The sequence below is a fragment of the Oreochromis aureus genome, linkage group 18 (assembly GCF_013358895.1).
Source record: "Oreochromis aureus strain Israel breed Guangdong linkage group 18, ZZ_aureus, whole genome shotgun sequence".
NCBI classification, from domain to species: domain Eukaryota; kingdom Metazoa; phylum Chordata; class Actinopteri; order Cichliformes; family Cichlidae; genus Oreochromis; species Oreochromis aureus.
In genome coordinates this window covers 30,964,449-30,981,120 of record NC_052959.1, presented here as the reverse complement: position 1 = coordinate 30,981,120, position 16,672 = coordinate 30,964,449, and the positions used below count along the sequence as shown (strand labels likewise).

The 16,672-nt window shown below is 39.4% G+C and overlaps 1 protein-coding gene across 2 annotated transcripts; it reads right to left on the bottom strand.

The window, feature by feature from the left end:
• Window positions 1-3,762: 3,762 nt before the first annotated feature.
• On the bottom strand, window positions 3,763-13,801 carry LOC120434271 (zinc finger and SCAN domain-containing protein 2-like). Of its 2 annotated transcripts, none has more exons than XM_039602067.1 (3): window positions 13,622-13,801; window positions 11,334-11,601; window positions 3,763-6,337 (listed from the first exon to the last, which is right to left on the bottom strand). In XM_039602067.1, exons 2-3 carry the CDS (start codon window positions 11,584-11,586, stop codon window positions 5,349-5,351), a joined length of 1,242 nt encoding a protein of 413 aa, XP_039458001.1. In that variant the 5' UTR covers window positions 11,587-11,601; window positions 13,622-13,801; the 3' UTR covers window positions 3,763-5,348. The 2 variants fall into 2 exon arrangements, with proteins under 2 accessions (XP_039458001.1, XP_039458002.1); XM_039602068.1 differs by having other exon boundaries at window positions 13,504-13,622.
• Window positions 13,802-16,672: the final 2,871 nt, after the last annotated feature.

Here is a 16,672-nt window from a genome sequence, read left to right as displayed (position 1 = left end):
GCATAATTATTAGGCAACTTAACAAAAAACAAATATATACCAATTTCAATTATTTATTTTTACCAGTGAAACCAATATAACATTTCCACATTCACAAATATACATTTCTGACATTCAAAAACAAAACAAAAACAAATCAGCGACCAATATAGCCACCTTTCTTTGCAAGGACACTCAAAAGCCTGCCATCCATGGATTCTGTCAGTGTTTTGATCTGTTCACCATCAACATTGCGTGCAGCAGCAACCACAGCCTCCCAGACACTGTTCAGAGAGGTGTACTGTTTTTCTTGAAGGATGCAGACTTCTTCCTGTACCACTGCTTGAAGAAGGTGTCTTCCAGAAACTGGCAGTAGGACTGGGAGTTGAGCTTGACTCCATCCTCAACCCGAAAAAGGCCCCACAAGCTCATCTTTGATGATACCAGCCCAAACCAGTACTCCACCTCCACCTTGCTGGCGTCTGAGTCGGACTGGAGCTCTCTGCCCTTTACCAATCCAGCCACGGGCCCATCCATCTGGCCCATCAAGACTCACTCTCATTTCATCAGTCCATAAAACCTTAGAAAAATCAGTCTTGAGATATTTCTTGGCCCAGTCTTGACGTTTCAGCTTGTGTGTCTTGTTCAGTGGTGGTCGTCTTTCAGCCTTTCTTACCTTGGCCATGTCTCTGACTATTGCACACCTTGTGCTTTTGGGCACTCCAGTGATGTTGCAGCTCTGAAATATGGCCAAACTGGTGGCAAGTGGCATCTTGGCAGCTGCACGCTTGACTTTTCTCAGTTCATGGGCAGTTATTTTGCGCCTTGGTTTTTCCACACGCTTCTTGCGACCCTGTTGACTATTTTGAATGAAACGCTTGATTGTTCGATGATCACGCTTCAGAAGCTTTGCGATTTTAAGACTGCTGCATGCCTCTGCAAGATATCTCACTATTTTTGACTTTTCTGAGCCTGTCAAGTCCTTCTTTTGACCCATTTTGCCAAAGGAAAGGAAGTTGCCTAATAATTATGCACACCTGATATAGGGTGTTGATGTCATTAGACCATACCCCTTCTCATTACAGAGATGCACATCACCTAATATGCTTAATTGGTAGTAGGCTTTCGAGCCTATACAGCTTGGAGTAAGACAACATGCATGAAGAGGATGATGTGGACAAAATACTCATTTGCCTAATAATTCTGCACTCCCTGTATAAAATATTTAGCTTTTATTAAATAGTTATCTGAATCTTACAACCAAAGTTTGTATAATAATACACAAGATTGGCTGTAGACCATTGTTCATCATTCAGAACACTATGTAAAAATAACAAAAAACAAAAAGTGAATGCGAAAGTGCATACATATTTATTTTATGTGTTTGATGTGTGTCGGAGCGTGGTCTGCAGTGCCGCTGCAGGGAGGTGGACCCACGGGTGTAAAGTCTGTGCTCTCTTGGCTGTTTTTGGGTGTGTGTTGGGCTATGAGTTGAAAAGCTACGGCTGCCTGTGTGGGTACACCAACCATGTGTGAAAGTGGTCCATAACGTAATGCTTCAAAGCATGTTCATGCAAACATTGTCGGGGTCTGCCGTGATACAATGGGACTTCTGCTCATGAACCTCTGTGCACAGCGTCTGCAAATCGGGGCTGTACAAAGTCACCTCATCTTTACCCAAAACTGTAAGCTGTCATCTGTGAGGCGCGAGCGTGTTTGTTTTATCATAATTCATGGTGGAGAATGGCTGCTCTGCTGAGTTTTGCTCTCTGTAGCCGTATGAATGGCAAACTACACTGATTAGCAGCGGCATAGGCACACATAAAATTTCTTCTGAAATTTTCGCTTTCTAGTTGTACTTACATTATAACCAATCCGGTTCTTTTTGTCCACTTAAAAAATGCTTACAGAACTATTGTTACATTTGTTGCAATTTCTCCTGTCCTCTTGGCCTCGTTACTCTTTAAAAAGACATTTTAATGTCAACATTTTTTAACTGCATAAGGATATATAAAAGTCACTGCCAAAAACTGATTGCAGCTTCTACCTTGTTACAGGAATGTTGTTTGTGGCTCAAGTTGGCTTGATATCATTAATGAGGGATATATTTGATGTTTCACACATTATAGACCAACAAGTTATTCATAGCAGTTTAAATATGAGCAGTCGGCTTTTGTCAAAAATCAGTTTTTGGCAGACGATCACTTTTTTATCATAACACCGCCACGCTTGGCGTAAGGTACCTCATAAAGTCTGGTACTTTGCAGAAAACTGACTGTAGAATTTATTATATTTATTATTTAATGTCCACCAGTGACAATTCCTCAAGCTTCAGGTTTCTTTCTGTAGAATAGTTGGAGCAGACCATCAAAGCATGCCATTTTGACTGCTAACACACAAACTCATTCTCCCCGATTCAAACAGAAACCCCACTGATTCTGCTTTTTCTTGTTCAGCAGAATGAATAGCTTCACCCTTAAGTCTCACCCTAAGTTTGATTATTTGATCCATCATCAGTTTTTCCAAATTTGCTGTTTTCAGAATTTTTCTAGGAGTAAAGCTGGGCTTGTAGTTGTCAGTGATTTAGTTTGAATTACCTAATAATTGTGAAAGTAATGATTTATTGATCCAGTTTACCATGATCTATGACACAACGCACTTTATTATAAAGGGTTTAATTAGCCTGATAATATGGCTGGATGTAAAACAGTGGACAAACTGAGCTGAGGTGCTTTAACCTCCTCTACATCCCTGTTAGCAGGATGAAGGCGCCCTCTTGTGTTGTGCATCACTTTCAGATTTCACTTGTTACCCTGCAGGAAGACAAAACTTCACTGAGCCTTCAGCAGCTTCAACATCATCAGTAAAGACAGATTTAAATATGTGTAATATCACACTGTGTCAGTTTGTTCACAAGAGTCACAACCTGTAACACTGATGCTGCATTCAAGTATTAGATTTGACTGGATGGTTGTCTGGCAGTTTAACAGTTCATTGATTTAACAGAGGCCTCAGTAGCATGTGGAAGAACCATATGGAGCATGGCATGTCCTCCTCATGCTGGTCACACAGTGCTGTGGGATGGCATCCCATTCATCACCCAGCATGTGTTGCTGGTCAGCCACTGTGGCCATGCTACTCATTCTGGCAGGAAATACACATCAAGTCAATCCCATGAGTGTTCGGTGGGAGTGAGGTCTAGACTACAGGCAGGCCACTTCATTCTCCCGTCTCCCAGATTCTGGGGGTAGTCTCTGATAAACCCCGGACTGTGGGGGTGGGTGTTGTCACCTTGTAGCAGAGAATTTGGTCTCAGCCTGTGGAGATATGGGACTGCCACTGATGCAGAATCTCATCTCAGTGTAACTCTGAGCGTTAAGGCCCAATGATGACAACCCTTGTTTTTCCAGTGAGGGGGATGTAGTCCCAGTCTTCCAGATCCTCTTGCGTACCTTTATTTCAAATCTACTGGAGCCTGTCCACAAAATGATGAATTTTATATATGGTGCGGTTGTGTATGTGTTGTATGTCAGGTATAATGTCAATGAGAGGACTTGAAATGGCTTGTATTTGATTATTAATTCAGGCGTTGCATTAAGGTCTAGTGTAAAATAGCAGCGAATCATGGCCTCTAGTAAACATCAAGAATATAAATACAGAGCTGAGAATGAGCCTGTTTCTTCTTCAAAGTACCATTGATAAAATATAATATCCAACCTTAAAACATTAAAAATGTTTTGCAGGAAAACAACCCAAATGCAGGACTCAAAAAACAGGCAGGAGTAACAAAAACCTAACATTTAATTAGGTCAGCAACCAGCTTTCAAAATAAAACACACTGAAACTTGATAGAAACCCATAGCAGAAGGCTAGGAAAAAAGAGAGCTATATTTAAAAAAAATTAGCTGGAACACAAAGAAGAAAAAGAAACTCAAGTAATGATTACAATAAAACAAAAGCATAAAAATAACAAAAATGTTTTAAACACTGACCAAACTCTAAGACTAAAGTGCAACCCCCCCCAAATTAACAAAATATTAAAGACAATTTGCATGCAAACGAAAATCCTTTACAAACAGTTAATCTCAGTGAAAGAAACATTTAAGTCCTCGTTGTTGTAAAAAGTTAATTTTATCACCACTTGATTATTTCAGTGGATGAAACTTTAAAGCACTGCAGAGGAAAGTTATTTAATATAAAACAACTGGTCATATCATATGCTAATCATATGACTGTCAATATGACAAAAGTACTTATTGAAGACCAAAAGCAATGACAAACCATATAAACATATTAAACACCTTTTACCATTACACTTTCATGCAGTTTAACTGTAAACCTGCAGCTACACTACGCAAATGTCTCGTCACCAGAAGAGTTTCATGAAATCTTTATTTAAATTTTAAACATAAATAACATACTAAGCACATCGCTAAGAACAAAAACATCACAACACATTCAGTGACCTGAAAGTCTAGTCTGTCTCTGGCTAGTGGAGTTTTTCCTTGATCTGTTGCTTAGCCGGGCAGCTTTTTAGTTTACAGCATCAATAAGTATGCATAATTTACTTACTGCGCATAAGTGTAGATATACACATAACAGATGGACTCCTATGTTGTTGTAAGCTGTTTGACGTTTCTTAGTTGCCCTCCATCCTCAGCTGGAGTAAATGATCGAGTCCATGCACCAACTGCACCATGTCTGGATTTTTAATAAACTCATATTAACTTTAAGAGTCATGTTTTTGTCAAACCATGTGAAAGACTGAAATTTCATTTGACAATCAGGTGCCATGTTACAAATCACATTGCTTGTCAATACTGCACTACAACTTCCATAAGTGTACATTATTTATTTACCAGACTAGAGACATGATACACACCTCCTGCCGTCAAACCATTTGTAATGAAATACTGGTTAGCCATTTAAAAAAAAAAAAAAAAAAAAAAAAAAAAAGGATACAAGACAGAAGAAAAACTGAAAAAAAAAACAAAACCCAAACAAACTCACAAGCCTCACAGAAGAATCAAATCTTTACTATGAAAAACAAAACTAAAGAAAAATGAACATTTGTTTAAGCTTTTTTTTTTTTTAAACAACAAAGCTGTTTAGTGAATCAAGTTTAAGGACATAATTCAAACAATTAATTTTTGTGTAATATCGCTACAGGCTAAAAATATCATTTCTAGACTTAAAAACAAACAAACAAAACAAACAAACAAAAAAAGGCTTTCCCTATGATTATAAGAATAAGCCAGTATTAGAATATATGAGATCATTTTTTCCTCACAGGTGTTGCACTGATTTGGCATCTCACCGGTGCGGGCTGTGCTATCAACACAGTGCTAAAAATCTAAAAGATGACATTTTTAACCAGTATGATTTCTCATGTGTCTTTTTAACTGTGTCTTCTGCTTGAACGTTTTCCCACATGTGCTACAAAAATGTGACTTCTCGTCCATGTGAATTCTCATCTGCGTTTTCAATCCAAATGAGTATCTATATCTTTTGCCACGGGGGCCAGACGATAATGGCTTCTCACCTGTGTGAATTCTCATGTGAGTTTTCAAGTGTATCATTTGACTGAAGCTTCTCTCACATATTGTGCAAACATATGGCTTCTCACCTGTGTGAATTCGTGTGTGTTTTCTGAATCCTGATAAGTCCCTGAATGTTTTTCCACAGATGCTACAAGAGTATGGCTTTTCACCTGTGTGAATTCTAGTGTGAGTTTTGAATGATTTTAAATCTCTAAAACATTTCCCACAAGTACTGCAAGAATATGGTTTCTCACCAGTGTGAATTCTCATGTGAACTTTGAATGCAGATGAGAAACTAAATTTGTTTCCACAGACACTACAACAATAAGGCTTCTCACCTGTGTGAACTCTCTGGTGTTCATTCAGTCCAGATTTAAAATGAAAGATTTTTCCACAAGTTTCACATTTTAAACACTTTTTAAATGTGTTTGTTGTATACTGGCCCTCTGAGCCGGGGGAGTCATCTGCTCCCTCACCGCGAGGTTTCCTCTTTATCGGATCTGCTCTTCTAGTTGATCCCACATGTGTGCCTTCTTCCTCATCTCTCTTATGTGTTGCAGGTAAGTTATGAGAAAGAAACTGCTCTTTCTTTGGTTCGGGCCTACACTGCTCATAAGTCTGAGTCACCATAAAGGTATCACTCTCCTGCTTCAGTGCAAACTGCTCTCCGTCCTGACTGATGCACAATTCCTCCGGTTCCTCTTTAATGTGTCGCGGCTCTGGGTGATCTACTCCCAGACTGGAGTACCTCTCCTGGTTACACACCTGATGGTCGTCCAGACCCTCTTCTTCCTTACAGTCATGTTGTTGTGGGAGGTCTGAAGGGACAAATATGAAAAAACGCATCTTTGATTCTGGATGTCTGGATTCGGAGCAGTTGCAGTCATGGTACAAAAACATAGAATTACATATTAAACAAAAAAAAATTGTTGTTAGCAGGTCTTAAATTAAGCAGATATGGCCTCAGATAGTAAAAAGTAAACAGATGCTGCTAATCTAAAGTACTTTATTAACTGATCATCTTTATGTGTGGCCACCTCTATAGCTGCCCGATCATTGACTAATAAATCGTTCGTTCTTAACGATTTTATATCTTCTAAAAAACTGGACTTCTTATTTCTGACTGAGACCTGGCAGCGGGACTTGGACTATTCGTCCCTCATTGAACTGTGCCCGAACGCCTATTCCGTCATCAGCCACCCTCGGGGATCTGGTCGTGGAGGAGGTCTCGCTGTGGCATTTCAGGGCCGTTTCTCCTGGCGTTCAGTGAAAGTTGGACACTTTCTTTCGTTTGAACTACAGCTGATTAAAATCGGAAGTAAGGATCCTTTTTATTGTGCTGTGGTGTATCGTCCACCTGGCCCAAATAGCTTGTTTTTAATCGGAGTTCAGCGACTTCCTGTCCTCTACTATGAGGTTGTCCAGACTGCTTTTAGTTGGGGATTTTAACATGCATGTTGATGATGACTGACCTCTTTGCCAGAGGTTTTATCAACATTATGGATTCTTTTCATTCTACCCAGCATGTGTCAGGCCCCACACATAACAAAGGACACACACTGGACCTTGTTTTTACTTTGGGTTTGAATATTGATTCCATTTGTTCTGAGGACATTTTTATCTCTGATCATCACTGTATTCTTTTTAACATGTCTTTTCACGAGCCTTTGTCTCCTGTCCACCGGACAATTATCTCGCGCATCATAAATTCCTCCACAGCGGAGAATTTCTCGGATGCTTTTAATTTAACTCTATCCCCGCAAAACGGCGTTGATTTCTTAACAGATCTATTTAATAACCATTGTTTTTCAATTTTAGATGAAATCTCTCCGGTTAAAATGAGACCAGTTTCTGTTTCCAAGTCCTTACCCTGGCTAAATGACAATATTCGCTCCATAAAACGTGATTGTCGTAAAGCTGAGCGCTTGTGGAAGAAAACTCATTTAAATGTTCATCTCCTTTACTTAAAGGATCTTTTAGCCTCTTTTAACAATGCAATTAGAGATGCGATGGCTGCTTATTTTTCTCATCTGGTTGCAAAGTGCAGAGGTAATCCTAAGGTGTTATTTTACACTATTACTGATGTTATTACTCCTGCTCCACCTGCTGCCATTATTTCTTCTAATGAAGACTGTGAAACATTTCTTTCTTTCTTTTTAGAAAAAATTAGTAATGTAAGAAAAAATTGTCCCCGTCAGCATCTGCATTGTCAGTTCCTACGCCAGCTCGGCCTCTCATTTTAGAAAGCTTTTTACCCGTCTCACTATCAGCTGGTAAAAATAGTTAATGCAACGAAAGCATCCTCCTGTTCACTCGACATTTTACCCGCATCGTTATTCAAAAATGTCTTTCACTCTATTGGTCCCTGTGTGCTCACCATAGTTAACACCTCACTGGGGTCTGGTAAAGTCCCTGCTTATTTTAAAACTGCTGTTATACACCCCCTGTTACAAAAGCCTATGCTGGACCCATCTCTCACTAGCAAATACAGACCAATCTCAAAAATACCGTTAATTGCTAAGATATTAGAGAAGGTTGTGGCTAAGCAGCTTACAGCAGTTTTAGACAAACATAATATATTTGACAAATTTCAGTCTGGCTTTCGTAGAGCTCATTCTACTGAGACAGCCCTTCTTAGAGTTTCCAGTGACATTCTGATGCAAAACGATGCAGGAAAATGTTCTGTACTCCTAATGTTGGACCTCACGTCAGCCTTTGACACCGTTGACCATTACATTTTGCTTGAAAGGCTGAAATACTGGGTTGGTGTATCTGGGTCTGCCTTAGAGTGGTTCTCCTCGTATCTCTATGAACGATACTTTTCTGTGGCGGTCTCTAAGTTCAGGTCATCTTCCACGTCCCTGTCCTATGGTGTGCCACAAGGTTCTGTGCTGGGGCCCTTATTGTTTTTAATATATCTACTTCCTCTCCAGCATATTTTGAGCCCCTTTGAGGACATTCGCTACCACTGCTACGCAGACGACATCCAGCTATACATTTCTTTTAAACCTGAAGATGTTTCTAAGCTGCAGATTCTAAATGTGTGCTTAGAATCCATCAAGGTTGGATGGCTGACAACTTCCTCCAACTTAATGAAGAAAAGACTGAAGTCCTTGTATGTGCTCCGGACAGACATGTACCTAACATAATGAATGCTCTTGGTCCTCTTTCAACATTTGTGAAATCGTCTATCAGGAACCTAGGGGTAACCTTTGATTCTGCTCTTACCCTGGATGTTCACATAAAATCTCTGGTTGGGTCCTGCTTCTATCATATAAGAAACATTTCTAAATTGAGCCCTTTAGTATCTCATATTGAACTGGAGATTGTTATTCATGCATTCATTTCATCACGATTGGACTACTGTAATTCATTGTTTACATGTCTAAACAAAAACTCCCTGGAGCGTCTGCAGATTGTCCAAAATGCTGCAGCAAGGCTTCTGACAAAAACATCTAAGTACTCTCATGTAACACCGTTGCTTATACAGCTGCACTGGCTCCCCGTTGAATTCAGAGTCCATTTTAAGATACCAGCCTACATCATTGAACTTTTACAGCCCTATGTCCCTAGTAGGTCCCTGAGGTCTTGTGATCAGGGCCTACTTGTTATTCAGCATACAAGGCTGAAAACCAAGGGAGACAGAGCTTTTGCCACTGTGGCCGCCAGACTGTGGAACTCACTTCCTCAGAACTTAAGATCTGCGGACTCAGTGGTCACTTTTAAAAAAACAACTAAAAACACATCTTTTCAGAATTGCATTTTGTTAACTTTTGTCTGTTTTTGTTTTATACCTTGTGAAGCGCTTTGTGATTTTTTTATCTAGAAATGTGCTATATAAATAAAATTTTACTTACTTTACTTACTTACTCTATAGCTGCTTTGGCATTTTCTGGACTGGAGGTTGCAGATGTGTGTTTGTGCAGATTGTAATATTTTGAATGTTCTGCAATTATTCCAAACAAAAGCTTTACAAAATACTTGTTTCATAAAGTCTTCCACTACAGGATAAAATGCAGAACTAATTAAATGTTCATTAAAAATTACTCAGCAGCCTTTCATGGCCCTAGCAAGTCAATCTTTGCTGGTTTTAGACACTAAACATTTTGTCTGCTGACAATTTTAGATTCACATCTCAAATTTGATAAGCATGTAAATAAGATTTCATAGACAGTTATGGCTAATCTGAATGTTTTAACTTAGTTTGACATTGTATAGCGACATTAGCATACCCACATTATCTAGTTTTCAAGTGTATAAATACTCTGGGGCTAGAGTGTCTTGGCTAGATAAATTCAAAGACAAGACAGTAATCACAGTACTAGGAGCACGGTTAATGGGGAAATTAATATACCACATTATAGATCTAAATCAGTATTCTCTATAAAGGCCTCAGTCTTTCATATCACTGGTCCACTCTTCTTTACAGCAGTGCTTCAGTTCACTGAGACTTGAGGGTTTGCTTGTACAAGCTCCCTCAAGGTCCTACCACAACATTTTAATCACGTTGGGTCTGGGCTTTGACTGGGCCATTGCAACACTGTGACTGCTTTCTTTTCAGCCATTACGTTGTAGATTTGGTGGTGTGATTGGGATCACTGTCCTGTTATACGATTCATTCTCCTCCAAATTTTATGAATTGGAAAGACGGCTGCAAATTTGACTCTACAATACTTTGGTATGGTCCTGTAGCTGGAAAACAATCCTAAATCATCACCCATCCACTACCGTGCAAAATAAGTGGTAGGAAGGCTTTTATAAAATATGATGCTGTGTATTATAGCAAACCCCTCCACTTTTTTCCCCTATTCTGTCCAAAGAACGTTGAGACATCTTGTGGTTTATTCAGATGGAACATTGCAAACCTAAGCAATGCTGCCATGTTCTTTTTTGGGGGAGAGAACAGCCTTTCTCCTGGCAACTCTTCCAAACAACCCCAATTTTTTTTAGTCTTTTACTAATTGTACTGTCATGAACTTTAACATGCCAACTAAGGCCTTTAGAGTCTGAGATGTATCTCTTGAATTTCTTGCAATTTCATTGACCATTGGTCTGGCATTGAGATATATTTGCTAATATCAATAATTGGAAAGAATGGCAGCTACCTTGAATGTTTTCCACTTGTGAATAATCTCATTGTAGAATGATGGACTCCAAATTGTTTTATGACCTTTTCCATAGGAGTAGAGTAGCTGCTAGTTTAGGATCATTGCTAATGTCTTTTCTAATGCTGCAGCTGAAATTATCTGACACTTTAACTGATTTTTTTGTACCACCTCAGCTGGATCCTTTGAAGAAAAGTAAGTTCACTCAGAGTCCGTCTCAAATTACAGAGGTCCTTCTGGGCTGAGCTTAGAAACCCACTGGAAGAAGCTCATTTCCACAAATATGCCAACATTTAGAAGAGATATTGAAAAACATGTTTTTACTGAGGTAGTATTCTGTAGCATTTTTTTTTTTGTCTCATGGTGCCTTTGTGAGATCTTTTCGCAAGCAGTCATACTCGCAAATGACTCTGACGTCCCAGTTTGTTTACTTGTTGAAGCATCACTTTCACTTGTTTTGGTCATATAGTTATATGTTTATATTTATTTTATTTAAAAGAGACAGTGCATATTAATGAATACGATCACGTAGGTTCAACATGTGAATATGCCAAATTTAGCTATATAGGCTAATTTTCATCTGCACTCTTGACAGTTGGATGGTGCTTTCTTTAGGGTTTGCGGTGTTTCCCCCATGACAGTTAGAGGAAGTGTTAAATACATCTTGGCTTGTGTGTGTGTGTAAGATCTCTATAGCACTGTTGCATACCTGATCTGTGTAATAAATTCATTTCAGGGCTCCAGATGACATCCAGCAGCCTGAGGCGCTCTTCCCCGGTCCAGAAAATGATGCCATCAGCCTCCTGTTTCACTACAAGCTGCTCTCCTGCCTGAGTGATGCAGAGCTCCTCCTGTTCCTCTTTAACTGGTGGAAGATCAGGATTCTCCTGGTCCACACTGGAGCTCCTCTCCTGGTTACAGACCTGCTGATCATCACGACCTTCTGCGTCCTTACACTTCATGTTGCTGGGGGATGTCTTGAGGAACAAAGTGACACAAGAAAAAAGTTACTCAGGTGATGACAGGAAAACAGATCTGAGCAAATAAATTCCAGCAAATTTCTATTAAGGAACAACTTCAGAATATCAAAAATCCCCCAGAAGCTTTTGCTTTTTCATAAACAGATACTATTACACTGGTTACTTACATCCAAACAAACTTTCAACCATAAATATTACATCTAAATCAACAATGACACTTTTTTTTAAATTCAAAAGCTTGTTCGATAAAGGACTAGGCCTACTTAGCCAACTCTTTAATTCAGATGGTTGCCTGCTTTCATATTCAGAATTTATGTCCTTTTATCAAACGTGTGATACCAAAATAATATGCAAATCTTTGCGATGCAAGTCCAGATTGTGCAGTGAGACATTTAGTATTTGCTGCACAGATGGAAACTACATCACGCCACCCTTTGATCTCAGCTCTTTATCCTCCCATGACTGTGCCTTTAATCAGCAACAAAGTATCAACAGAATGATCAGAAACAAAAGAAACAAAAAAATCTTTTACCCAGAAAGCTCCTACTGACCAACAAATTAAAAGAGGTGACATTTAACACCATTAAACGTTACCTCACAGTGACCAGACTTCTTTACATTTCTAGAAGACGTTTCACCTTTTATTCGCCAAGCTTCTTTAGTTCTAAAACCTAATGGTGAAGAAACCCGGGTATTTCAAATCTAGTGGGAGTTGTTAATCTGTTTCCAGCAAGCTGTTTATTACAGTCAGTTTACAGCTCTGAGCGTATCAGTGTTTCTTTAAATGTAACTGTACCATTTAAAGAGAATTATAAAAAAATTAAGTGAATGTCAGCCTCTTAAGATGCCATCATGGAAACAGCCATGTTTTAGTGGTGATTGTTTAAGATAATCAATGGTTACTGTGAAAAACAAATCATCTTAAGTAATAAAACATGGGTATCATGGGGAATATATAAACACTGACACTGTTGTGTTAATTTACTGTAAAAAGTATAAATGAGTTCAAGGTACTGAGAACTTCATTCAGAAAACTAGTGAGTTTAGTCATTCAGAAATATACTGGTGATCCCTCTACAGCGCAGGTGTCCTGCAGGTTTTAGATGTGTCCTTGATCCAACACAGCTGATTTAAATGTCTTGAAGTTCTCCAGAGGCCTGGTAATGAACTAATCATTTGATTCAAGTGTGGTGACCAAGGGTGAGATCTAAAACCTGCAGGACACCGGCCCTCGAGGCCTGGAGTTCGACCCCCCTGCTCTACAGACACCTCAGGAAATAAATGTAGTCTTTGCTTCACTGCGTTTGCCACGAAGTTTCCTCATATAACCTGTTAATCAGGTGACGGAGTGAACTCCGTGTATCCAGATAAACTCAAGTTTCTGTTCAGCTGTTCGGCGCTATCAGACGGAAAATGGCGGCTCGTGATTTAAGTAAACGAAACACACTGGTTCGAGTCCAGCAAGAAGGCTGACATATATTTTTTATTATTTTTTTAAAAAAGTAAAAATTGTACGGTTACATGAAGATAATACTGACACCTACAAATAAGACCCCCCTCTCGTGGGGTCTTTAATCTGGTTAAATCACGTGATATACTCGCAGAAATTGATGAATCTGCGGATGCAATCTGAAACACGGACTGGAATATCTAAACTAATCTAACTAGGTCAGGTAAAAACCAGCACACCCGGAACACCGGCGTTTACATTCTGGTTTTCTGTTAACGGGTCCTGAAAGCTGCTTGTGTTTCACTGTTTGCCGTGAATGCGGTACACCGGCCTGCACACACACCGCATGGAGTCCGCGGGTGTCCGCAAGCACGAAGGTTTTCACCGCGATCTTTTAGTAAAGTCACTTTCTGCTGTGTCTCTCTGGATGTTTAGTGTTAAACGCTTACCTTTTAAAAAGACAGAAGCACTTGTGTGATTAGCTGCTCCCTGATTTTAGTCTGTTAGCCTACAAGCTGCGCTCTGATCAGAGTGTTACTTCAATGAGACCGTCACAGTTTCACAAACCTGCTTTGTGTGACTTTATCTCGGGTCTCCGGTTGATCGGCAGCAGTCTGAGCTCACGGCTGACCTCCTCCTCATACTTCGTTTGTTGACCTGACAGAATTTCTTCAGCAGCTGCAGCTAAACTCTCACACAGTAAACTAAAAATATTGTTGAGTAATAAAAGTCACGTCATTTCCGTTCTGCTTCGTCTTCCGGTAAACCACGCGTATCGAAGTCGTACTGCTGCCCTCCTCTGGTCATTCGTACAATTTCAACCAGAATCAAGTAATTACATAGAGTCTTTTGCAGAAACCCGGATACAGAATTTAAACTTCTCCAGTGATCCCAGTTCAGTGTTGATTTAAAGAATAGACTGTGATGTTCATCCCTGACAATTCCTCATGCATGAGGTTTCTTTCTGAAACCTGTAATGCCAGCCAGACCCTGGTCAAAATCACCTTATCCCTCCTCCTGCTCGTTTTTACACATAACAGATGGTATTTCTGTATCTTAACGGCCGTTTATAATGAGAAGTAACGACACTCCTACATTCTCCCACTGCTTCTGGCACAACACTGTTATATTTTCTTTGATGATTCAGAACAGCCCATCCGTAGCTTAATACCTCTTTTAATTGCCCCTTAGGGTGCGGTGACTCAGTCCCTTCTGTGTGTTGGTATCTACAGAAACCCTACCGATGCTCTAGTGTTTTCAGTACTATATAACAGAACCAACAGCTAAATCTGATTGGACTCCAGCCCGACTTTCTTTCTTTCTGTAGTATAAACAGACACTCGCCTTCAGTCACCTGAGCTTTACATCGCCTGTAGGTCTGTTATGTCAAAATCAAAGCCTCATTTACCATTTTGTAGACCTTCAAGCCATCTGCATAAATCTGGGGTGCAGCTGAATAGTCACTTTCATTAAGGAAGGTTCCTAACTGAGTGACGTGACCCAGAAGTATCTGTGTGGGAACTGTAATAAGAGCTCTTCTCTAGGTATTAAGAAAGCTGCTTGACTGATTGCTTTATAACCTCCTTTAGCAGAGGATATAGTGAATCAACCTTTATGAAAGGAAAACAGATAATATCATCTCACAGTTCACAGCAACACAGTGTCTGACCACTCATGAAAAGGATCAACTGTCAAAGTGGCATGCACATGTAAATGCTAGTTGTGTTTTTCAGTTTTCAACAGCAGACCTTAAAGCCACAGCTGAACTATGGCCACAATAATAATAACATCTGCTTCTTGTTGCATGAAGGCCGTACATTTATAAAGGCTCTCTAAAGCATTAAGATGATCAGAATGCTTTTACTGTCACGGTTTACAGTGGCAGACCATGTGTTGGTGTGTGAGTCCAGGTGCAGACACAGGTGAGGAAGCCAAACTAACTTGAACAAAAGGCGAGCCTTTTATTACGGCTGATAATCAGGTCAATAAAACAAGGGAGTAAGCACAGAGGCAAAACTAAACTGGGCAAACTGAATACTGAGACTATGAAAGCTAGGAAGACAATGAGACTGTGGAGACCATAAACAGGACTTTGTGCAGGAACATGAAGGAACTATGAACTCATATACAAACAAGCAATATGACCTGCACAGAGCCCTGAAACCTGACATGACATGAGGGGTGGAACACAGACAACACAACAATGAACAAAGGGAGACAGAAGACTTAAATACACACATGAGGTGATCAGGGGACGTGGAGACGCCTGAGGAAACAGCTGACACAAATGAATCATAATGACACCACAGGGGAAGAGTAAAATTAAACACAGTAACCATAGAAACACAAGATCTCTTCAAAATAAAACAGGAAACATAATGAGACAGACATGACAACACAAACTTGACAACATAAGGGGTCCAGTTCACAGGGCCGTATTTATAATCTGTGATTAGCTTTTGGACCCAATTTCAAAAATAACTATTTTGTATATTACAATTTTGGAATTTTTATTTTATTTTTATTTATGAATAACCTGAAGCTGATATCATGAATGCAGACATTAATTGAAGCTAACATATAACAACACCTGAAGGTTTATAATACATAGAAATCAAAGTAAAAACCTCATGAAAAGGAAACAGAGTCTAGATTGTAATTAGAACTGAGAGGCTCAATAGTACAAGTACATAGTTGAGCTAAGAAAAAAGACAAAGGAACCAATAACACAAAACTCACAACAAACTAAACACTGTACAAGGGAAACAGGGAACTACAGTAGTAAGCCAAACACCAAACCAATCAAAATAACAATAAACCAACCCTGACTGAATTAACTCAGAGTGCACGCTCAAAAACTGAAAATCCTGGGTGCAGGATCAAGGATGATGGCAGGAGGGGTGAGAACAAATAAGGAGTAAAAAGCAATGCAAAAAATAATGCTATGTTAATTTTTCTTGAAATCAACTATTTTGCAAGTTAATTACATTGTATTTTTCACCAGGAGTGACCAGCATGAAACAACACAGAAAGAAAATGGTGTGGTGAAGTAAGACCCACATTTTCTTGTCAGTTTTCTGGAAACTGTAGTTTCAGCACAGCTGTGAGGGGGATAAATAAGAGAGGTGCTCACATTTAAACGCAAACTGTGTCATGTTTGAATGTTAGTGCCCAACAATAAACCTGCGAGCAGCCTCGACTTTAGCTTCTTCTTAGCTTCTTCACAGTGCCACCTTCAGACATCTCAGGGCTAATTTTATCACCCCACTGACATGTTTGCCTTGATTGGAAACAAAGAACTCCACAGGTCTGCTAAGATGTTTTAAATCAATCCCCGTTCTTTCACAGCCAAATGGTCCCTGGGTCCTAGTGTTCTTCTACATAATCATTGTTTGAAACATAAGTAAATTACTGCCAGTTGATTTTTTTTCTCCCAAAAATTAAATAATAAAATCAACCAAGAATAATTTCAGAAAAGAAAATTTAATTAAATAACTCATTAAAAAAAATCTAGTTAATTTCAGCAATTTAATGAAATAGAAAACCATCTCCAAGGTATAACAAAAAAGGGCTGGTGTACAGCAGCATGTGAGGAGAGATGGGAGGAAGAAGAGTGTT